This window comes from Aquarana catesbeiana, linkage group LG04 (genome assembly GCF_042186555.1).
Source record: "Aquarana catesbeiana isolate 2022-GZ linkage group LG04, ASM4218655v1, whole genome shotgun sequence".
NCBI lineage: Eukaryota > Metazoa > Chordata > Amphibia > Anura > Ranidae > Aquarana > Aquarana catesbeiana.
Genome location: NC_133327.1, coordinates 130,527,243 through 130,552,876, shown reverse-complemented (window position 1 = coordinate 130,552,876; position 25,634 = coordinate 130,527,243). Strand labels below are relative to the sequence as shown.

Genomic DNA, 25,634 nt, shown 5'->3' with positions numbered 1-25,634 from the left:
ACAGGAAAACAGAGGTTCAAGCATTGCCTTACTTTTAACTCCAAGGCTTCATTCACACCGGCATATGCGTAACTTCTGCATGGAATGCAGGTCCTTGCTAGAAGATCCTGCGTAAAACACTCTACTCACGTTTAGACATGTACGTTTAGGTGTGTACAATTCTGCGGATGGTTTTACGCACATGAATGCATACATTTATATGTGTAAAATCTGCAGATTTGTACAGCCCCGGACACGGTTGCGTCCTACTCTTATTGTAACGAAAAAGAAAAGCCACTCTCAAAGCACAGGTTCCAAATAATACACACCCTTGATAGGCACTCAGGTGCAGGCTCTGCTGGGATCAGAGAACAAACGAATAAGCCTGGACGGCAGCACTCTGATACAACACCTTTATTGGGTTAAAATCCAGTGTAGAGCAGTCAATCCATACAGTACAAAAGAGGGGGATGCAAGCAGCTTACATGTTTCAAACCTGAATCTGGTGCAAAACATGCAAGCTGCTTGCATCCCCCTCTTTTGTACTGTATGGATTGACTGCTCTACACTGGATTTTAACCCAATAAAGGTGTTGTATCAGAGTGCTGCCATCCAGGCTTATTCGTTTGTTCTCTACTCCAGTGTTTCTCAACTCCAGTCCTCAAGGCGCCCCAACAGGTCATGTTTTCAGGATTTCCCTCAGATGAAATGGCTGTTGCAATTACTAAGGCAGTGAAACTGATCAAATCACCTGTGCAAAATAATGGAGAGCCTGAAAACATGACCTGTTGGGGCGCCTTGAGGACTGGAGTTGAGAAACGCTGCTCTACTCTTATGGTACACTGATAAACGCAGTGCACGTTTGCGTTTGTAGACAAAGCTGTGTGTATGACCCTATTGATTCCTATTTTGTTCAGTTTAGATGTATACAAAACTATACTCTGTACACATCTACACACGAATAAGCCCTTAAAAAGTAAGTTTTCTTCTGTCTGTGTCCTCGCTTCCTGTATGATACAGGAAGTGAGGGGAAATCTCTCCAACAGAACCCCAGACAGCAGTAAAATCTGACAAGGGGAATCCTTCCCCACTCCATCCTCTAGAAAAAATGACAATGGATACACTTTAGTTCCACCCAAAAATGGAACTTCCACTTTTTGGATCCCCCCCCCCCCCTCCGGTGTCACATTTGGCACCTTTCAGGGGGGAGGAGGGAGCAGATACCTGTCTAATACAGGTATTTGCTCCCACTTCCTGGCATAGATCACTGCGGCGCCCTACGCCACTTCCGGCGCCTACACTCTCCTCCACCGCTGTATTCTGTGAGACACAGAATACAGCAGGGACCAGAGAGGACGCACAGCGCGACTCGCGCATGCGCAGTAGGGAACCAGGAAGTGAAGCCGCACGGCTTCACTTCCTTATTCCCTTACAGTGGATCGGCTTTGGCTGCCGACATCGCGGGCTCACTGGACAGGTAAGTGTCCATATATTAAAAGTCAGCAACTGCAGTATTTGTAGCTGCTGGCTTTTAATATTTTTTTTTTCAGCGGACCTCCGCTTTAAAAGGCAAGGGTGCTCCAGCTGTTGCAGAACTACAAGTCCCATCATGCCTCTGCCTTTGGGAGTCATGTTTGTAATGTTTTGTCTTGCAATGCTAAAGAGGGCAATGATTGGGAAGAGGAAGGGGGGGGGGTGTTTACTGCTCCCCAAACACTAGTGTGAAGGAGCCCTGTTTCCAAAGCAGTTCCAATTCATGTCACGCCAGTTGCAGTGCGCTGATGTCAAGGTTAGGGGGGGGGGTTAGTTCTGCTCAAAAATGTTCTAGCCTAGAAGGCTTCTCTTCTAGAGGACTTGCCAATAGCAACCAATCAGAATCCTCGTTTTATCTTCAACTCTGCACTGCAGAAATGATAGCTGGAAGTGAATGATTGCTATAGGAAGCAAGAAATGTTTTATCACATTTTTCATAATGAAGCTCCTATGTTACTATATGAGCACAAGCATGTGATTGGCTGTTGCAGACATTTGTATTTCTAACTTTTTATATATATATATGAGCACATGTATTCTCATGTATTGCCTTGATAGCTCTTATAGAATGTAATACTTACAGGAGATGTTAAAGTGTACATAAAGGCAGGCGATTTTTGCTAGTTTTAAATAAGGTAAGTAAAGGTTAAAAGATAACCAAACAGATTTTTAGTAAACACCTGTTGATCTTGCCAGAAATACAGTGTCCTTGTCACTTCCTCTGAAGGAATATCTTCCTTCCTAGTTGTTATCTTTTGTAGACCACCGATTGCCCTGCCTTCAATGTAATGAGGATGAAGAGATACAGACCTGTTTATAGTCTATAGCAGGAGAGCAGCCTAGCATGACAACCATAGCTCCCTCCATAGATACAGTGGAAGAGTAACGTAACCACCCACAGACAAGAAGCATGTTATTTGCAGGATTACAGAGTTAAAATAAAGCAAAATAAGCTTGAAAAAAAAAAAACAAATGCAACCACCACACCAAGGACAAGTATACTGCAGCATATTACACTTTTGGTTGTGGGTTTAGATCCACTTTAAAACTCATATCAGGTTATTTATGCTGGGGAGATTTCTCTTTACTTCCTGTTTTGATGATAAAATGACAGCGAGGGAAATTTCAATCTTAAAAAGTTGTCACCTGAACATTTGTTCCCGATTTCCCTCACCTCTTGCTCTCAAAAAAAAAATCTTAAAATGTTAGGATTTTCCTCCACTATCTGTGTTGGGATGGTCATAAGGACAAAGAGGGATGAACCTTCCAGAGGGACACTGACAGCAATTGAGACTTGGCAGCGAGTCTAGCCCCTCTTCAAAATATTTATATATAAAATATTGCATTTACATACACTTTAAAAATCTGTTATGAGACTTCTTGGACCAAGAAGCAATTTGTTACAATGCTACAAGAGAAAAGTAAACAATATTCCTCAATGGACCAAAGAAACTTCTTTTAATAAACGCCAACATGTAATTAGTTGCTAAAAAAAAAATCACCTTTTTTCCTATTTGTATAATAAAACTTTCTGATTTATCAGTGGATGTAGAGAGCCAAGGCTGCAGAGAACAAACAAGACTTCATCTAACTAAAATGAAAAGGTTCTACTTTTATCTCATAAATACAAATCAACCCACTGGAATATAAAAGAAATGACAGTTTTTTGGCTTTTAAACTATGACTAAAAATATATATTTTAAAATGTTTAGCCTTAAAGAAAAGGTCCTGCTCCTCAATGACCCTACGACAATGATTGAAGGGGAGGAGAAGAGTACGTTAGGAATTCTCCCAAGACTGCCAATGATAATTTACTAGCTACGTTAGCCATACATAAAGATAATTTGTCAAATATTAAATGAAAATTCCAATTGATGTATTAAAATGCACATGCTTGGCTTGTGCGTTGAGGTGTGGGTGTGCCACTCATTACTGGGTCAATGCATCGGGTTTCTAGTCAAAGTGACCGGTACCGCAGTATGCATGCCGCAGAAAAATGTACAATACATAGATCTGAATCAGTTCTAAAGGAAAATGGTCATGAGGCTGTCATACTGAAAATACTAGTTGCCTGGCCGTCTTTGGTTTCAATACTCAGGAACACACACACAGGTCAGGAGTCTGGACTGCACTTAATATATACTTGTTCCAGGGTCAGTGAAACAGGGTCTTGAAATCAAAAAGCTAGCCAGCTAGTATTTCTGGAAGATCAATAATGGCTCTTGTACTTTTTCTAGAAGCAGAGCCCTTTATTCAGATTGATCACAATTGTCTGAACTATAGTAGCTATGAATTCTAAACATTAAATGCAAATCCTACTGGTTTATAGTGAGTAGATGCTGGCTCTGATCATGTACACTTGGAATTATTTCCAGTAACTGTCCAATGTTTCAAACCACTGTATTGTATTGGTGAGGAAAAAAAAATAGATATATCAAGATAGAGATATATATCTCTATCTATATATCTGCAGAGAATGATACTCCGAGTATGAACATCATTTCTAATGCCATCTTTCATTTCTAAACATTTCTTTACGTGCCTACAATGTAGAATTGTTGTGTACGTCATCAGATTTTTAAATATTGGCCCATGTATGGTCAACCAACCTTCTGGTTGAAGAGTTACATTACAGAAACTGAAAACAAGAAATGTACTAATATGATCGGGTGATTCCAATGTTAATTAAGCAGGCGCTGTGTGTCTTCTTTTAGGAGAGATTCTCAGACATGCATAATTTAGCAGATCTGTATGTTGGATGGGAAAGCAAATAAAGGATGTACACGTATTGCCTGCACACAGTTTCTCACACTGGTGCTATAGAAATAAATGGTAAGCTGAATAGATCTCTAATGCAGAGCATGTAGACTGTCCACAGGACTGAAGAACTTCCACATTGCAGCAGTTTAATCAAATGTATATGATAATTATTCCATTTGATTCAGTTCACCTATACATGGTTGAGTATGGTGTACTTTCAAGAGATCATGCAGCAGTTTCTGAGTATGGCAGTGCACAGTCAAGGTTTTACATCAAGCTTAGGCTTAATTCACACCGGCTTCAGCTAGCAAATGCTAATCCGAAGTGCCACGTGTACAGGGCGCATTTATAAAGTTTACAGAAAGTACCAAGCAGCTACTTTGAAGGCCAAGAAAGACAACCATCATTTCTTGTCCTTAGTAGGGGAGTGCTGGCTGTAGCTTTAAACAAGCTGCTGACAGACGTTTAGCAGGCTCCTTTACTGCTTCAAGGGCTTTAAATATAAAGGAACTAGGAGCCTGGCTGTAGACACACTGGCTTCAATACTTTTTAAAGCTGGCCATAGTTGAATCATTTTTTTTTTTTTTTTTTTTATCAGCCAGCTGATCAAATAAAAGGCTTACCCCACCCACAAAATTAAGGTGGATGGAGCAATCTGTATACAATACTGTATTCTGACAGCGGAGAGTCCTCCATCAGAAAACTGATCAGCGCTAATTGAACAAGAATTTTCCTAGATTCCCATTTAAAAGAACCAACTGTTAGATTGACTTCTCTCTAGCAGGAACAGCCATAGATGGATTGAAATTCAGCTGGTCTCTACTGAACTGGCCAAATTTCGATCCATTCATGGCAAGCTTAACTCACTGACCTATAACAAAATAGATCATGAAGTTCAGAGTTCTTATCTGTGTCATTGTTCTCAATCAGTGACTCAAATCACTGAAGCCTGATAGAACAGCCAGGCAACTAGAAGTCAGTAATGGCCACCTCCTTATTTTAATGCTGGCTTTGCTTGAAGCTTTAGATGCTTCTCATAGTGGTTGGAAGTTTGCTAAAAAGCCTACTCTACACATTAATCTTTATATTGCCTTGTATGATACGAGGCATATGTAAACTAGGCCTTATTGTGCTGTCAGATGGAAAAAACAATGTGCAGAACAGTCTAATTTGACAGCAATGGTAAGCAAACCCCCAGACTGGACTGAAAACTAAATTAAATTTGCTCCCAAAGAGGCTTTTTGCCCCCTCAAAATCCCATACAACATTCTGAGAGTACATGTCTCTTTCTCTCATGATGTGTATATAAAAAAAAAAAATGAGACACTGCCCCAAATCTCCATCCTTTCTATTAGTCACTATTAGTTGGAAATGTCACTTATTTAAATGCGTTGCTGATGACCTCCCTGTTGGTACCATGTTAGTGCCAGAATATTCCACCATTATGCTGTGGAAAGTATGACTGACCCTGTGGAAAATGTATTTTTAGACAGTATGGGTATACATGGATGTAAGTAATCTCCTCATTGGCAATATACGGTGTAAGCCTTTCTCTGCACAGCTAGCAGAAACAATATAGAATTGGGTACAAGAATCCAACCAAATCACCGCTTTAATGGCAAGGGAGATATATAGAGATCTATATATCTCCATACAAGAAAAAAGGGAATGCAGCTTAGGAGGAGGACAAATGCAGGTCAAACACACCTGTCATTGTACTTTGATTGATCTCCGAAGCATCTCAAACTTATATAAATATGAACTGGCTACACCTGAAAGTGAGCAATACCAGCCCATCGGCACAAGTCCTAAAACAGGATAAAAACGAACGTTTTTAAAATATTGCTACCAGGTAGGTTTTTATGACAGAATGATAGTCTCTTTTGTCAAATGCTTCCCCGTGCCTGTCCTGTATTGTACACCGAGCTGCACATGCACCACTCATCATACAATTATGGCACTGCTCTGTGCCTTGATGATGTAACTCCCATGCGCATGTGTGGGAGTGATGTCATCGTGGCTTGGCCATTCAAGCAGCCGAACAGACGGAACCTGGATGAAATGCCAAGAGAAGATGGTAGCTCCTGGAACCAGCAGGAGTGCCAACAGTGCAACACTGAAGGGCATCATTTGACAGGCAAGTCAGGTCATAATGTGCTAATATGTAGTGCATATTAGCACAATATGACATAAACCTCCTGGGGGTCAATTTAATTAAAACAAAAAAAATGTAATTCCACTTTAACCTCTTGCCGCCCATGTAACTTATACAAAAAAAAAAAAAGCATCACACGAAAACTATTAGCTGTTACTATACTGGTACAGCAGCCAGAAAGATGCAGGTTAAGCTGTGCTTGCATTTCAGGTGTCTTATGCCTGCCTTTCAAACTAAATCTCCAGTCTGAATATCCAGGATGGGATGGTCAATACACATTGAGTATTGACATCAAAGACTGGCATTTCATGGATTTAAAATTAGGATATCTATAGGTCACAATGAAGGCAGCCATGATGTATATTCTCACCCAGTATTAATGGGAACCTGTCACGGACCAATACATATGTGAAAAAAGACTTTAACATGCTCGTTCTATGGCAATAAACCTGCATCTGTTCATTGAATCACTATCCTGGAACCAAGTGGAAGAGTCTGGGAATGGATGCTTTTATCAGAGTCTTCTCACAAGGTGCTTAGCTTTGACACAGTGCCTCGTTTATGAGAATGCCCTCTAGCAGTTCACTCTAATGACTTAAAAAACTTTATGTAGAAGTTCTCTTGTATTCCGCTTGAGCTTTGCCTCATCACACAAAATGGCTGCATCAGCTTTGTGCCACATAGACAAAATGCACTCTCACACCCTTTATTTTAATGGAAAAAAAAAAAAAAAAAAAGAATCCAAATTTGTTAGCAGATGACTGTATAGTGAAGACACCTATGCAACATTGCTGAAAATGATGAATCAGTGAGTTTTAAGCATTTTGCTTCCACCTTTTGGTTGTAAGATGGTTGAAATATTACAAGATAAGCCCTCCCGAAACTTAATGAATTCATTGGCATGAGATGTATTCCTCATTTTTTGGCTTTTTAAAACACTCAGGATACCAGGCAAGCTTTCCTTGTAAGACCCAGCTGGAAGGGGATGGAACCACTGTTGAGCGTTATCAGAAGCTGAAGGGTGATTCAATCCAGCTACATCGGCACAAAACAAAATTATATTTGGGAGAACTTACCCTAAAATAAAAATAAACTGAAAATCTATCTTTACACAATTAGGAAAAAAAAAAAAAAAACTGTCAATATAATTTGCCATGGCAGCATAATCTTCCCTTTTGAACATCGACAAGGATGATCCTAAAACTTTAAGTCCTTGTGTTTTCGGCAATCGGTCTGACAGACAGAAATATGCTCCCCCCCCCTATTTCTGCAGAATTCCGCACATAGCAGCATGTGTTCCACAAGTCGTTAAAAGGCATCTTGCCTAATGTATCTAGATGTTCCATATCACTGGAGTGGCCTTAGGCTTGTGATAGGAGTTGAATAAGTCATTGCTGCAGCAGTCCTATCTCAGGAGCAGTGGAAATAAATCACTTCAAATACCCTGCATGTGATCCTCTTAGATTCAGCTCAACAAACAAAACTAAACAGTGTTGCTGGTGCGATCTGAACATTGCTTGGCAATCAAGAGGCCATCTTGAAGTACTCTGCACATATGACTGCATCCACTGCTTCTCTTTATAGAACATTGTCTTTGATCTCGATGGGATTCATCGAAATTTCTCTGGAAGACTGGACTAGGAGCACACGCTTACATATAACTTCACCCGTGTGCACATCATACAACCATGTTACTCCAGAGAGGAAGAATCGTCGTCATCATCCTCTTCATCATCAAATGAGCAGGGGGTTTCCCCTCGGGATTCCGTGTAATGGGATGTTCCTGAACTGGAGTGGTGGCTGCTGTTTGTGAGAGATACTTCTGTGTCGAAAAATAATCCTGGATTCATGCTGTGTGGAGATACAAGGAAGAAAAGCAATAAACAAAATGGGAAACTGAGAGAACAGTCTACAAATAAGGACAAACTCAAAAGTTCATTTAAGAAGTTAGTCTAGTCAGCAATAAGAAACCCATTAATGTGAGGAATTTGTTGCGTCAGGTGGATCCAGTCTTTCAGCAGTTACTACTTAATTCATGTTCTAATACAGTAGTCTCCAAAATGCGGCCGGATGTGGATCTTTGCTTGCCTCTATCCAGCCCTTGGGGCACTACTTCATACAAAACTGACACTAATGATGGGGCACTATTCCTTCCACTGAAACCAAGGATGCGGTGCTATTGCTCCCACTGATATAAACAATAGGGCACTACAGGCATACCCCGCTTTAAGTACACTCACTTTACATACACTCGCGAGTAAGGACATACCCGTGAGTGTATGTAAAGTGGCTCTCAAGCTAAAAGCTGCAGCTGAGTAATCCGTGCATGGATAGTTCAGATTCCTCGCTACTTGGAAACACACTCCCTGAACCCCCCCCCCCTACTACAGTCCCTGACCCCCTCTACAGCCCCTGACACCCCAGGAGTGAAAAAGGGTATTGCTTCACTTTAAGTACATTTTCGTTTTACATACATGCTCTGGTCCCATTGTGTACTTAAACGTGGGGTATGCCTGTATTCCTTCCACTAAAACCAATGATGGAGCATGGTTTACTTCCACTGACATTTGGCCATTTCCTACTCCCACTGGCCACAGTCCGGCCCCCCATAAAGTCTGAAGGACAGTAAACTGGTGCTTTTTATTTAGAAAGTTTGGAGATCCCTGTTCTAATACACTGAGAATACAGGAGTCCCAGACACTCTATTCAACAGCACTCTATCTTTCCGAACAGTGCTGCAAACTGGTGCAGGGGAGGAAAGGGGACTGCTGAATACCAATCCTGCTGCATTGTGTGAGAGTAGTGGCCTGACTTTCTAATATGCTGCCCACAGCATTATGCTTTGATAGAAAAGATAGTTTCACTAAAAAGCAATGAATTTTTCTCTTCTAAAAAAAGCCCATTCTGTCTGCATTTGCATATGTGCAGTGACTGCAAACTAATTTAAATGTTGTCCCATATTCTCTGTATCCTATGTGGGAATTAATTATTCCTTGTAGCAAACCACACCAACAATTACACAGACATTTCAATGCCTAAATGTAAAGGGCATTTCCACACATCTTTTATTTCTTTCCAGTCCTTAACTGATCTCCACCCAACACGCAATTTTTTCGATAAGCTGTGCAATGGGAAGCCTGAGTAACTTTTCCTGTTAAAATAGCCATGTGCTACAGCATTGAATAAATCTCCTAAACTGCAGGGAAAGCTGGGCAACACAAAAGTGTCTTTCAGTATTGTAGTACTTCTTAAAGGATAAGTTCACCTTTTATAACATGTTACACCCATATACAGGGTGTACCATGTAACATGTTAGAGATACAGGAGCTGCACCCCCACCCCTGGATCCCCTGTTGTAACAGTAAGCAGGGATCTTCTCCCTGCACTTGCTGTCACAATTTAAAAAAAGTCTCTGCGGGGCTCCGCCCACCTGGTCATGTCATTCGTTCACAGAGTTCTGTGAATGGCTGTTGGCTTCTAGTTCTCAATGAACTGCCAAGGGCGATGTTGAGTGCTCTAGGTAGTTCATTGATGCTTCCTGTCAGTGTGTAACTACCTGCCTGTATGAGGTAAGAGCAGACAGCTTACACACAGTCTGTGGGAGTCCTGCATTGCACCCGCGATCAGCAATGCTTTGAAGGCTCCTAGTAAAAAAAAAAATAATAATAAATACACTTTTTTTTACCTGCAAAAAGATGTGCCAATTGTTTTTTTTTTTTTACAAAGTTGAAGTTATACTTTAACCTCCCTGGCGGTATGATTATTTCGGATTTTAGGTGCTGAAAGCAGTACAATTATTTTGCATGGAAATTTGGCGTTTTATATTGTAGGTCTGTAAATCTTAACAATAACACACTTAAATCTGTCCAAACCAGAGTCTAGTAGATATCCCGGGTATGATAAAGTTTGAAACACAAAAACATAAATTATAATATAATAAATAAAAATAAATAATTAAAAAAAAAATAGTAATAAAATAAATTTCCCCACAATTCACTATCGCTCAATTCTGCAAGTGTTCTAATTTACTATCGCTGTTTTCTAGCTGGTCTAAAGCCACTTTTGACGTAAAGGGACACTTTTTGGTTGCTATGGACAATCTCCAGTTTCCAGGCAGAAAGAACAGTGTATATCATGCAAAACTGCATGCAGGGCATGGGCCAGAGCACTGGGGACAAAAGGGATGTGAAATCATTTCATACAGTACTGTAATCTGTAAGATTACAGTACTGTATGTGTTATGATTTTGACATTTTTTTGAATTTGCCGCCAGGCTCCGCCCCCGTGCGTCGCGCCGCTCGCAGGGAACGGAGCCTGGCACGGAGAGGCTTCGGAGGAGGACGGAGTCCTCGGACACTGCGGGTGACATCGCAGGATCCCGGGGACAAGGTAAGTAACGCCGCCCCAGGATCCTGCAATGCGATCCCGAGTGTGGCTCGGGGTTACCGCTAATGGTACTGAATTTTAACCCCGAGCCACACTCGGGAAAACCGCCAGGGAGGCTACGGTCCATTTAAACCTTCCTGTTCCCTGGAAGTTTAAAGTTTAAATGAATCATCCAGGCAGCCTAGAGCCAGTAGCCCTAAACCGAGCTCCAGATCTTCAATCTGAATCTGAAACTTGTCTTCAGTCTCTTTTAGATTTTGCAAAATAATAAAATGTGACGTATTTTCTAAGTAAGCCATTTAATTTATATTTAATCAAGGAGAGCCATGCACTACTGGTTGTAAAATTCAAGGTTACCATCAGACAGCAACTTGTGTCCTGTTTGATCAATCTGAAGTTTGGATAAGGATGGGGGGGGGATATCTACCCCATCTATGGGCTGCTAAAAGCAATGGCGATTATAAAAGCCCCAAACACCTGAGGTCTATGGCATGGGATGGAGTGTCACAAGAGGTCTAAACTCATTTCTAAAAGTAAACTAGTATGTCTACAGAGATGATCATTAGAACTTGCTTTGTGACCATTATCTCTTCAGAATGCCATGAGTAGGGGAATAGGTTTAACCAGCTGTGGAATTTGCGAGTGCCTTGGTACCCTGGTAACGTTTCCCCCATTATTGCATTTGCTGGAAACTACTGGCTATCAAAATGACAGACAGGAACAGTTGCATAAATACAGAGGCTATTAAAGCTGCTGCTGTTAAAGATTTTGTTTCTTTAATGCAGGTTAAGCAGCATAGTGCTTGTGCTGTCTAATCTGTACCTTTCTATGCTGTAAAAAACCTGGTTGATCCTGTCTGTTCCTGTGTCCCCCTATGTAAACTGACCATGGTAATCAGGGCTGCTGATTCATGATTGCCGTGGTCAGTTTACGTGCCTCCATCATCCCGCAGTCTCTCCTCCCCCTCCCTCTCTGCGATCTCCTCCCTGCCCCTTCCCCTCCTGCCGCTATTAGTAGCTGGCAGTAAAGTCAGAGTAGGATTATTGCCAGCCCATCTGTTAATCCAAGATATGCTACACAGTGTAAATGTTTGTTTAAATTGATGTCGCCAAGTACCCTTTTTCAGATCACTGAACCTTGCGCCGATCTCCTCCCCCGATCTAAGCGGGAAGGGCTGAGCAGACAGCACAGCAGTCACGTGATCTCCCAGCAGACGTTAGAGGGGGATCTCAGCCCCTCCCGCTGTAGCCCTTAGAGCGCTGGTAGGTCACGTGACCGCACAGAGATGACCCTATTTTTTTTATTTTTTTTTTTTAGGCAGAAGCTTCCAAATCTAGCTTACCAAAGATTTGGACTCCTAAAACACTCAATTTGCTTTATTCATACCTTGTCTGTGAATAGGTGGTAGAACCCGCAGCAGGCACTGAAGAACACTGTGATGCATTGAAATTAAGACCTTGTTCCACCCAAGAGTTTCCTGTGGCCATCTCTGTTAAACAAAGAAATACAGCGCATATCAGAAATCTTCAAACAGGAAACATTTAAATTATAAAGTTAAATAAGTATTTTTTTTGTAAACATATCATTTTCAAAGAGTAGACAAAGATTAGAATCCCTGCCTTTTCTTCTGGGTCTTTGCTGAGCAGATTTACACTTTTCTATGTGTCCTGGTGACCATTGTCACTGTGACAGAAACTGATGGGAGATCCAAAATTATACAGCTGTCACAAGCACAGGAGGTAAGTGGAAATCTTCCAATGGAGCCACCTGTTTGGGTGACAACGGTCCAGAACACCTACAACAGTTTCGATGATGGAGCACAGTGAAAAGAAAATTGAGGGGTATGCAAATCTAAAGTTTAAAAATATAGTTTTTAATACATTTCTACATACATTTCTATCACTTTATCACAATATCTGCAAGATGGAGCGGCAGTAGCTTTAGGAATCTTATAGTAGTGGAATCACTTGATGAACACCAATAGCACTGACTAAGCACAACTGCATGCATGGGGTTTCTACATGTCAATGCTAAAATATTGCCAATGTTTTATTAAAATTTTACAACCAAAAAGGTGACAGGTATTTCCAATATATAACTTAGTAATGGTATAGCTGGACAAGACCTCCAAAAACTGCACAGAGCCCATTAACTATCAGCTTTACGTACCAATGCATGCTTCCTAAAAACGCAGTTACTTTCTATCCATTAATCAGATTTAAATTGTTAGAACAGGCCTGACACTGATTGATGGCAGGGGGGAAGCAACTAAAATTCCAAAAAGACATTGATACAAAGGGCCTTAAATAGATTAGTTTACAGATGTATTTGAGATCCTAATTTATGTATAGGACAGTTTAAGCCAATCAAATGGTCCCTATCAATAGGCTGTTCCTACAGCTTCAGCCACAGGTCTAGTGTGCTCATAGATCAGATACAGGGAGGTAATAAATCTCTCTGGTGGCCGCATGGTGTTCATGGGCAAATTTTTCATTCTGGGATGACAAAAGTGTCAATAAAAACGGCTGAGTATTAGGGCACTTGGCATTCCTTATGTTACAATTACGTTATCTCTCTTCCTGAATCTGGCCATGCATGAGAAGAAACTTCTGACCTCTATTAATCATCCTAACAGCCTGCAGGACTGCTCATAGCCGATTGAGTGCATTATGTAAGCAATATCAGAGTATTACTCCAATGTACTTAAATGACAAGTGAAACATTTCCATGGAATAGTCCTAACTAACCTTACCTAACTAATATAGAGGAGGCCATTGCTGCCCCCCCTTCTGATTGTCATGCTGATCCAATGGCTCCAATAGCTTCTGAGTTCCTGACCTGGTACAAGTATACAGATCAGAAGTCTTGAGTTCACTATGACTTCCCAATCTAAATGCTGGTTCCCGGTGAGCGATTGAGGAAGTATTTAACTCAGGGACAGCAGGTTAATGAGCTTTCTTGAAGTAGGTCAGCAGATGTAGCCCCCATATTTGTCAGACCAGGTTTCCTTTAACCAGAAATGTCTTTATGACAGTCCTTTTATCCCAGTAAGCACAAGTCCTGTTCTTATCGGTCACCTATGTCATCCCACAGAGTGAGCTATTAAACTTAGGTTCGGTTGTACTGTTCAGCAAGGCCTTGACAATTTGGAACGTCATAATAAGAGCTAATGACAAATTGCTCCTAGTGGAAGCTCCGCAACTCCCTGTGTGTTAGTGGGAAGATCTCAAGCAGTTAGCGAGTTGTTGTGAGAAATGCCTGGCCTTGGCCTAGTCTGTAATAAACACACACCAAAACATCTGTCGATATGAGAGACTCTGCTCCACTCTAAATCACAGCTGCTGCAACAGAAATTGCTGTGAAGCCTCCAATTCATTTCCTAGGAAATGTTATTATAGGGAACATTCTCCTCAATTACAAATAAGGGCTACTGTGTGTTTTTCATTACCAAATACATGTAATATAATTAGAAGCAAGGGTTTATTTCTCATGGAGGACCTAGTTGCATGCCTATTTATAGGAACTACAAGAAACATTTCATAAAATGTATAGGTTTCAACAGTACTTCTGCACACAATTAACCTTCACAGTTTATAAAAATGCAATAACTGAACAAAAAGAACCTTTTATGTGGAACGCATCATGTCCCATATGACAATGCTGTCGGGGCCCTGCTACGGCTTCCAGGGCATCTTTTTATTTATATTATTTTAGTTAAATAGTTATATATATTAATTAAATATAATGTTGCGCTTTTTTTTTTGGGGGGGGGGGGGTATTTCTTTTTCAGCACATAGATTGAGAACTTGCAGAGGTATGCACACAATGGCAAATAAACATTTGACTTGAAATAAGACTGAATAGACTGGAACAGGCACTAAGTGAGTTCAGCACCCTGAAATGTATCTAATATAAACATCAATTCATGACACATGAAATATAACACCACACTCTAATCTTAAAGAGGGGCTCCAGTCTCCCCTATAAATTTTTAAAGTCAGCAGCTACAAATACTGTAGCCGCTGACCTTTAATATAAGGACACCTACCTTTTCAGGGATCAAGAGTTGTCCTCACCCAAGCCGATTCTTCAATCAGCTTCGGGTCCAGGCGCCGGCATCTTAAGTAAGAGGAACCGGCAGTGAAGCCTTGCGGCTTTACAGCCGGTTCCCACTGTGCATGCATAAGTCATGCTGCTCTTTGTTAATGGTCCAGCAGTCTTCTGGGACCTGTAATGTGTCCTAGAAGGCTGCGGGGAAAGGAGGGGGCAAATTTTCACTCACATCGATGCAGCCCAACCTTCGGTTCTTTGGTATATGGTCTCAGATCTCAGCAGTTTGTAGTGGGAACATTAATTATGGTAATAGCATTAATATCTACTATCCACATATAACATATTCTCAGTTTCATACGGTCTTCTGCAGCATATCCCCAGCCAAAATGTAGCATATCCACACCCTCTGACCCTTATTTCCTCTATTAGGTCTGCAGTTTCTGACAGATCTCTCAAACATTACATATACTGAACATTATGTGCTGATGTTGATGTCTTTGGTGATGTCAGGGGCCACATTTGAGGCCCCCTTTAGCTCATAAGTTAACGACCACTGCTTTCGAGTACACAAGTTACAGTGTCATCAGGTCAGTAGCTGTAACATATTACAATGCTCAAAATAAATCAACATATTCAAACTTTAGCAAAAACAACATATCTATAGTAGGTACTGAATTATGCAGCAGTAAGAGAAACCAATTCAGACATAGCTAAATTATCCAGAAACTTCCGGGAAGGAGTCTATCTATGACCAATGAATAGGGTTCAGCCCAAGGGTATCCAGTCACTTAGCCAAGAGTTTCTCAAATTTATCCGGACACCCTATGGTGGTAAATATAGCATTCTAACCTAAGCTTCTCTCCCATTTGTTTTATCTATTCTGCCAGTAGTAGTGGTTTTGTCGATTTTCAATGTGATAGTATCACTTTACGAGCTTGGAATAGGGCTCTGGCCATAGCTTCACTACACAACCCCCAGACCAGAAGATCACTGAGAATACCCAGTAAGCATTAATTGGGGATGCTGCATTTTTTCACACATAAACGCACCACAAATGCATGTAAATGCAACTTAGTAAAAAAATAAAAAAAATTCCAAAAAAAACCACACTGCAACAGCATCGCATTACAAACACACACTGAACGCAAGGATTGTGGTGTAAACGAGCCCTGAAAAAGAACTTGTCTCAAATGAGAGAAGGGGAGAAACTTCATTAGCTTTTATTTCTATCTGTGTCTCCTTTGGATATTAACCCTTACTTCCTGCCACAGTAAAGCCTAGTACACACGATGAGATATGCTTGTCTCCATATCGAAAACGAATAGCTTACTAACTGAAGTATGAAAATTCTTGTACGACAGAATAAAAATTCAGAAGTGATGTAAAGTATTTGTATTGTATTTTCAGACGAAAACTGCACTGATTAAACGAAAATGTTCGTGTTTGTCCATTCGGAAAATTTTGGACGAAAGCGGTGTACTACAGATCAGATTATCGTACGATTGTGTCGAAAGCGGTATTTTTTTTGTACGATATTCTGATCATGTGCACAGGGCTTTAAAGCGGAGTTCCACCCAAAAGTGGAACTTCCGCTCATCTGATTCCTCCCCCCCCCTCTGGTGCCACAATTGGCACCTTTCAGAGGGGAGGGGGGTGCAGATACCTGTCTACTACAGGTATTTGCACCCACTTCCTGGAATAGACTCCCGCGGGAGTCATGCCCCTTCCCGGAAACACACAGGTCCCAGGAGATAGCAGGGACCACTTAGAACGCGCAGCGTGACTCGCGCATGCGCAGTAGGGAACCGGGAAGTGAAGCCGCAATGCTTCACTTCCTGATTCCCTCACAGAGAATGGTGGCGGCAGCAGCCGAGAGATTGATCGGTTTCGGCTGCCAACATCGCTAGACTCCCGGACAGGTAAGTGACCATTTATTAAAGGTCAACAGCTGCAGTATTTGTAGCTGCTGGCTTTTAGTATTTTTTTTCTAGGTGGACTCCCTCTTTAAAATGCGGTTATCAAGACAGGAAGTGAAAAGAAACCTCCTCAAAAAAGATACCAGAAAAAAAAAAATCCCACAACTTGTCAGATGTTCTGTATCCTACTCTCATCAAAACCCGCTAAAAAAAGTTTTGGCTAGGGGGGGGTAAAAAAAAAAAAAAAAAAAACTTTAAAACTTAAGCTAACTATTCACAACTCTCTCTATATAGAACAAACATGCAAATAGACATTTTTTTACAGGTATTACAGTCATTACAAGCATGAAGTTCAATTCTAAAAGTATAGCTGGGTGTTCTGTCCCTTTAAGATGGTAGTACTCTCTTCAATAACTATGAATGGGATTTCCCCTGTTCGTACTGGTTGTTCTCAATGATCAACAGGAAAAGCCCTTTCATTAAGAAGAAATGTCACCTAGGAGGCAATGAATAGCCGGCTCTATGTTTAATATGCACAAGGAGTCTACTTTCAGCTCTGCCCTATCCCACACACAATGTCCTAGACTAAAGGAAGCTCCATCTCTCAGCTTCTTTGAATGGGTTTCCCGAATCCCAAATGCCGCCCACTTCCCTGTAACTCTTTCAGTTTTTTCAACTAACCATCTGCTGAGGGGTGAACTGGATGACACTTTATAGGGCCACAAGCAGTTTATTGAGGAGCTGGTGACTGTATCACAGAGATCAATGTGAGAAATGACAGTGAACCTCCGAAGTTTGGTAAGTTTTCTTTCTTGAGTTAATTTCTGTCACTTTATTACCAAAATTAACATAAACGCTATGATCAGATCCTTATTACATAATGATGTAGGTGTCTTTATTTTAAAGGAGTGTGTGTTCATATTGAACCTATCCTTTAGGGCCATTCTGGCTGTGGTCAACATTTGCTACAACGATCTTCAATGTGTGGCTATCAAACATAACACCCTTTTCTTCATTGGTCCACTCACCAGTCAGAGTACCCCTGATGCATGCGCGCCCCAGCTTTCAAACCTTTTAAAGGTGATGGGCCATCTACATAACTGAATGAAATCCAAGGTGCACAAGTGCTTCTCAGCCAGATGAGCAGGTTTTCAACATAAGGCTATGCAATGCTAGGAGACTACCCAGGGAAGACCAGAGCTCTGCGGGGAGGTGGAGGACCTGAAGAAAGTGCACATATCCTTTAGAACAGCGGTCCCCTACCTTTTTGGCACCAGGGGCCGCTTTCACTGCAGCCAATTTGACTGGGGGGGCAGGGGTTATGGGAGGGGCTATTCACAGAGTCTGTCCTCAGCACCCCCTTTACAGCACACTCCCCCTTCACATTACAGTGCCCCCTTTACAGAGCAGTCCCCGTTACGTAAATGTAAAGGGGGCACTGTAATGTAATGGGGACTCTATAATGTAAAGGGGAATGCTCTGTAAGGAGGGACTGTAATGTAAAGGGGGGCTGTGATATAAAGGGGACTGCACTGTGAAGGGGCACAGTAATAATTACAGTGCCCCTTTGTAGTGCAGTCCCCTTTATATTATAGTGCCCCTAGCAATCACAGCCTCCTTCATCACAGTGCCCCTGAACTCCCCCTTTTCCTTTCCAACATGACACTTTCCTATTCTAATGTCTGCCTCCCCTGCACAGGACTCGTACCTTTAGCAGGGCAGAGGCTGTGATCAGTCCATGCTTCCTCTCCCGGCTCCCCCGCCCACCCGATGAGGTCTTTCAATCAGCAGTGTGGGGAGCTCTCCATTCTGATCTGCAGCTCCTCCTGCCCTGCTGATTGGATGACAACATCGAGGTGGGCGGAGGAGCTGGGAGAGGACAAGCAGGCATGGCCGCACAGCAGGAGGTGAGTGCCGACCGTGGTCTGTCATAGCCCTGTGCGGCCCGGGAGTTGGGGACCCCTGCTTTAGAACACCTAACATATGTCCATGCATTGCAGTGTGCTACCAGTGTTAACAATATTTAGATAATTGCGAAATTCAGGAACAAAAAATTTTATTCAAAGAGGAACTAAAAAGGCAAACTTTTGTTTAATTTTGGATATAGCGTAAAGGAGGGTTATAACACCTATCAGGTTTTTTTGCCATTGTGTTCCACTGGCAAGATTTTGCTTCATTTCCTGTTCCAGAGCCAAAACAGGAAGTGAGAAGAGTGATTTCACTCCAAAGTGAGGGAATCCCTAGTTGTCAGCAGAGTCACCAGAACTAGTGCGCTCCCCCCACCCATTGGATGATTTCTCCTCTATTACTGTTCTGCAAACCACCAAAATTGGGATTTTCTTTCACTTTCAGGTGAAGAGAGTAAATCTCCATAACGGGGTCATAGACCATAACAATTCGTGTGGTGTTCTAATCCGTGTCCACCCTGTCCCGAACTAAAAAAAAGTTTTTGCATTTATTTATACTTTACATTTATTTCTTAATAGCCACAGGAGATATTTCTTTTTTATGTGCACATGAAAAAGAGCATTCTCGGCTAATAGGATATTGGCAATATTGTAATTTGGTAAAGTGTTAGAGATTGTGGGCTAGTAGCGATGTGAGCTTGTACATCTTAAGTATTCTTAGAGATTCTAAGAGGTTATAACTATCCCTTTGTCTGAAGATACAGCATCTGATGACCATATCATGCAGTATACTCTAATGAATGAAGATCCCAGTATAGCTTCCAGGTGACAGAAGAGGAGAAAAATGTAAGTTATATTTGTAAACTTGCTTGCATCGTCTGGGTATACTATTGTAAAAATGCACATATAGTGCCATCAATTTGAAATCACAGGATAAACATCTGATGTGTATGGATCCACCTTTCTCTCCATGAAAAGACATCACTCCAATAAAATTCAAACAAACCAGAGGAGCCAATGTCTGGTGTATCCACTCTGCCACCTGCTGTTAGTAAAAGTAGTGACTCTGCAAGATATGAGAGCTCAGCAGTGACCCAGAACACATTATCTGCATTTTAGACAGGAACAGAAAGAAAAACTAACCTAAAAAATGTCTGCCAAATTTATTGATTATTTACCTGTCACATATCCTTCTAAGGCTCTTGGAACAAACGATTTGGCAAGACTGAGGTTCTCTTTTGTGCATTTGCCAGACTCAAGTCCAAATGACATCCCCATCCTCTTCAGAACCTCAATGTCATCATGGATTTCAAAGGTATTGTCAAAGTTAAAGAGGTATTCAAACCTGCAAAAATATAGGCATTTGCATATATGTTCAGAAGGGTAAAAAAAAAAAAAAAAAATCACACAAAGAAAGCTAGAATAGAAGGATAGGTAGAAGAAGGTCTGGAGAAGACTCAGCACAGAATAAGGTGGTGGGTGCAAGAGATGAGGACATATAGTAGACATAGCCTATGGCACTCGTTATCAGGACGTGCTGCACTATTCAACAGCTGGAGGAGATCAGGTTGCTGCCCATAAGTGATGGAGAACAAATTATTCACAACTGAAACATGAATCACTACTATTCAGTACTTGGCTATACATCGCACTCACTTGTCACTAGATATACTGCAATCAATTACAGTCTTTTTGCTGGTGTTCACAATGATAAAGGGCAGCTTGATGGTGGAGTTTACAGCTGGTGGTGTTTGGCTCTGTTGCTCAATTTGTCTGTTTCTCTGAATCAAATGCTTGAATGCAATTTGCTAGGGTGAAAAGGAAACATAATCAGGTGATGAGTCTTGCACTTATGTCTAGATAATAATGACAAGGTACTGCTAAGTCACACTAATGAATCCATAGCACCAAGTGACACATACATTTATATTCAGCAAGGCACTGTATAGAGCAATGATGATCAGCAAAGTGCTCGGACCATCAAATGTTAATCATGTTTATATCCCCTGCAGTCAGATTAATTATTGAGTAAAATTCAGTGACCTACAGCAGCCAATCAGATGCTCACAAATCAGCTGACTGGTTGATACAGATTGTTGCAATCTACACATTAACACGGCATTGTCTTATCGACTACCACCAACAGTTTAAAAATATCCTTGTACGCCTTGGTCTGTTGTATATTCAAATCACAGCTGCTCAATGTTTGAACAATACTGGTTACAGGAAACTTCTAATGAGAGAAAACAGAGTCTGGTTTATTCTTCAGGAAATGGCAGTTGCCTGGTTGTCATTCTAACCCTTTTACCCATACTTGGTCTCTGACCCAGAACAAGTACTCAGATAAGAACATGACTTTTTTTCTGGCCTTCCTGATCTTTATAATTGATTACCATTAGGCAGCTAGCAATTTTGGAAAAAAAAAGTCCATCCAGTTCAACCAACAGAGAAAAAAAAACACACACACAAACAAATAGAAAACCTCCATATATGCAACCACATACCCACAAATAAAGCATGATCCAATTTGCTCTGGGGGGGAATCCTTCCCGATCACCCAATACAAATCGGATATTCCCTGGATCAACTTTACTTATAAATGTTAGTATCCAGTTATTATATGTGCATTTAGGAACAATTGCAGGCCTTTTTTTTTTTTTTTTTAAACAATCTACTGAGCTAACCAAAACCACCTCTAGAGGGAGTCTATTCCACATTTTCACAGCTCTTACTGTGAAGAAGCCTTTTCAAATTTGGAGTTTACATTTATTTTCCTCCCGATGTAAAGAGTGCCCCTTGTCCTCTGATAACCTTAAGGTGAATAACTCTACACCAAGTTCAATATATGGACCACTTATGTATTTATACATGTTGATCATATTCTCCATTAATTTCCTCTTCTCAAGAGACCATAAACTCAGTTCAGCTAAACGTTCCTCATAGCTGAGCTCCTCCATGCCTCTTATCAGTTTGGTTGCCCGTATCTGCACTTTCTCCATTTCCCCGATATCCTTTTTGTGAACTGGTGTACAAAACTAAACTGCATATTCCAGTTGAGGTCTTACTAATGATTTGTACACGGGCAAAATTATATATCTTTCTCTGGAGTCTAGACTTCCCATAATACAAGAAAGGATTTTGCTTGCTTTAGAAACCGCAGCTTGGCATGCCATTCCATTATTAAGCTTATGATCTACCAGAACACCCAGATCCTTCTCCACCATTGATTCCCCTTTTGTACTCCCCATAGTATGCATGATGCATAATAATCTTTACTTGCCACACAGTTCCCCAATTAGACAGTGAATTGAGGCCGGCTTGTCAAGAGTAATTTGAAGAGTCAGAAGTAATCAAGAGTAATTTCAGTGGTTTGTCCATGAATTTCCCACCCTATCCTCACAATCTATAGTCCTTCAATCCCTCCAAATACAACCCAAGGTGGCCAAAGGTCCACTTTTTAAGAGAACAATTGAAACATATAAGTATATACAGATGAAACCAAAGCAATAGCAGCCTTCACTATTGCAACCATAAATAATGATCAGGTTAGAGGAGGCTTTAGAACAGTACAGATTATCCTGGATGTCCAATGAACAAGTTACTAGCAGACCAGATTAAGTAAAAAGTGGTTATGGAAAGTGTGGATACAGGGATATGAAAAATAGACTTAAAATGACATTAAACCCACATCATTTAAAACTATTAATAAATGCTGTATTACATGCTGTTGATACTCACTCAGTCGCTATGGTATTCATTTTCTGTATTCTGCAAAAACCTGGTTGACCCTGTTGTTCTCTATCTCCCCCTTCGGTCCATGTCCCCATTGCAGTTGGGGATTTCGCAGGGCAGTGTTGATGGTTAGTGCACATGCTCAATTTTTTAAGTATATTTTCTACCCTGAACAGCCCATGTTACTATAGAGCCACACATGTGGGCGTACAGTACACTCAGTGGTAAATAACATGCCATTTTTTCCCAAATGTCCTCTTTCATACCCACTAACCAGCTAAAAACAATGGGGCGGGATATTACATCTTGACTGATGGAGGCTTCACCTCCCTGTTATTCTAAGACACAGGCTGGAGGGGCGTAACAGAAATCCACCCACACCAGGTTATTGTCAAAAAATAATAAAGATTTAATTTCAAATATATATTAGTATGATGATTTAAAACAGTTTATTTATATCATTGTTTTTATTTTTACTCTGTATTCCAAAGGCTTTTTTTTTTTCTTGAACATGTGACCAGCAGCAGAGGACTAGAAGCTCCTCCTACTTATGTTTCCCTGCAGACAGGCTGAGAAAGATCTGGGTCATGTGACAGCTGTATGTCGATTAGGAAAAAAAGTACTTCATTTTTTTTGTTTTTAATTAAAATATATATACAGTGCCATCATCCGCAAAAAGAGACAGGATAATGTAAATTAAACAGTGTGTGTTTAGTATCACTTTAAATAGAGGATATTCTTTTTAAATCCAATTAAGAGTACTTTCTTGGTAAATTGGGTGGAATTCACCAACTTTAATATTTTTATATGTAGCTAGCTCAACATAATCACGAGTGGACAAGTCATACGTTCTCACAAGATCAGAACACACACTTAGTAGAATATATTATTGTAATGAAGTGCTGTGCATATTCTGATTATCTGATGGTCCAATCCAAGCACAGAGATGAAGGAAGAAAACTGGTGAAAGATCTCTATGAAAGAAAAATGGTACTATATTTTGCAAGGCACATAAAACTGTTACAGCACACTGGGCCCTGAATGGTGGGGTTTGATATAAAATGGTGCTTATGAATACTAAACAGCTTCTCATTGTAATCACATGTGCCTCTGATCTTGAAAGGAAAGTGGAGATTTATTATGTATATGAACTATATGAAAGGGCCTTTCATGACTATAATAATAGTTGTAATAATGAACAGAGGAAAAAATAAGGATGTAAAGGGGAATACGCTAGGCAATTCTGTATTATTGTCCTGAACCTTAGTTAGCTCCTGAACCCCATTCCCATGTAATAAAAGGGGAGACCACAGTAAGAATGCATAAAATATCACTTTCAGATACAAATGATTAATATTCCAAAGAAAGATATACGTTGTAAAATACATCAAACATACTAGATGCCTGAGCTTAAAATTTTCCAAGTCACTAATCTAGAACAAGCATGCACCAAGTAAAAGTAAGAACTCCTAATTTTCAGACTCTTCTGGTCACAGACTAAAAAGATTTAAGGCAGAAAAAAACAGGCAAATAGGATCTTTAGAAGCTAATGTCAACGATGGAAGCTTAAAAACTTTAACCAGTACAGGTTGCCTTTATTGTCTGTTTGTTGAAGTTTCAGAAAAGCTTGCAAGTAATAGACAAAAGTAGTGAAGAGCCAAAAAACTGAGCAAAGAACCAAATTCAGAACCAAACCCCTTGAAGGTAAAGAAAAACATTTCTATTCTATAATAGGATTTTCCACCAGTAAGAGATAGAGAGTTGATTCTGGCCTGCTATATGAAGTAGTAAGAACATGCTTTAGCTAGACTTAGTAATGTGGTGAGAACACAGTTGAGAGGGAGGTCTGTATCTGATGGGACTCAACAAACACTTCCATTGTCATACTCTTCATTCTTACTATACTACAAAAAGTGAACGCGTGGCCCTGTGACCGCTATTTCACATGATTCAAACTTCCAACAATAATCACACACAGAACAAGCAGTGTTTGAATATAGCAGCTATGGAGCGGAATTTTATGTGCGTTTTAATGCCAATAAAAAAACACAATTATGATAACGAAAAAAAAGCCTACTACAGAGAAAGGAACAATAAACAGACAAGATCAAAACATATGTGGTGATACGAAATCCTATCACACCATTCTAGTTCAAAGCACAGCAAATATTTGCAGAAATGTAGGTGTATGTAAACGAAAATGTGGAACAACTCTGAAATTCAATGAGAAGGATACACTATGTCACGATCTGGGGCCAGGCTCAGAGACCAGTAGCTAAAGCAGTAGGGAGACTCTCACCAACCAGCAGGATAGGTATATAAGCAGGTCACCCTGGTGGATGACGCAGGCTCATCTGAGGTGCTGAGTCTAAGTACTAACTGGTATTCAGCAGAGCTCCTGATTGCGGAGACAGGTTTTGTTGCGTGTTAGTATCAGGTTGCAGTCCTCAGGATCACCCCACCAGGAGGTAAGCAACCCAGGGTACAGTAGCGCATAGAGCAGGTAAGGATCAAACAGAAGCATAGTCAGTAAAGAAGCCAAGGGTCAGTAACAAGTGGTTGCAGGTTGGGATCAGGCAGAAGCATAGTCAAGGAACAAGCTAAAGGTTGGTAATGAGTGGTAGCAAAAAAAATGGATGGCAGCAGGGAACACAAGAGCAACATATAAGCTGGAGAGAGCACAATAATCTGGAAAACAGGAAGTGCAGAGACAATGCTTAAATCGGAAAGTTCATAGGAGGAGCAAAGAGTTCATGGTTAAGCAGAAGTCAAGACACAAAGCAGGGTTGTCCAATGGATCAGACAGGGTCCAGTCCAGCATCTCAGGTAGCTCAGCAAGAAGAGTCCTTGCTAGACACAGCAGAGGTCCCAGGTTCAAGTCCAGGCCCTGACACACTAATGAATCGGGAGTTTGCTGAATGTTCTTCTAATAGGCTATTATTATTAAAGTGACCTAGACCCGGCCCCAAATATTTCAATGGTAATAGACGTGCTTAAAGTGATTGTAAACCTTCATTTTTTTTTAAAAATAACATATCATACTTATCTCCACTGTGCAGTTCGTTTCGCAGTGTGGGCCCGAACCTCGTCTTCCGGCGGTGCTTGCGGCTCCTCCTTGGATCGGTAAACCCCTTGGGAGAAGCGCTCTCCCTGGGGGTTACCTTGCAGGCGCCCTGCCGAATCCAGCATTTGCTTGCTTAAAACACAAAATGC

At 40.9% G+C, this 25,634-nt stretch overlaps 1 protein-coding gene across 6 annotated transcripts in view; it reads right to left on the bottom strand.

Annotated features, from left to right (window-relative positions):
- Nucleotides 1-738: 738 nt before the first annotated feature.
- The window catches only part of TFDP2 (transcription factor Dp-2), a 133,273-nt gene continuing 108,377 nt past the window's right edge, over nt 739-25,634 (bottom strand). For all 6 annotated transcript variants that reach the window (XM_073625636.1, XM_073625632.1, XM_073625631.1 and 3 more), the window contains 4 exons: nt 20,346-20,497; nt 19,868-20,034; nt 12,200-12,302; nt 739-8,278 (listed from right to left, as the gene is read on the bottom strand). In XM_073625636.1, coding sequence (XP_073481737.1) covers nt 8,119-8,278; nt 12,200-12,302; nt 19,868-20,034; nt 20,346-20,497 — 582 coding nt within the window. In that variant the 3' untranslated portion in view covers nt 739-8,118. The remainder of the gene's footprint in view (nt 8,279-12,199; nt 12,303-19,867; nt 20,035-20,345; nt 20,498-25,634) is intronic.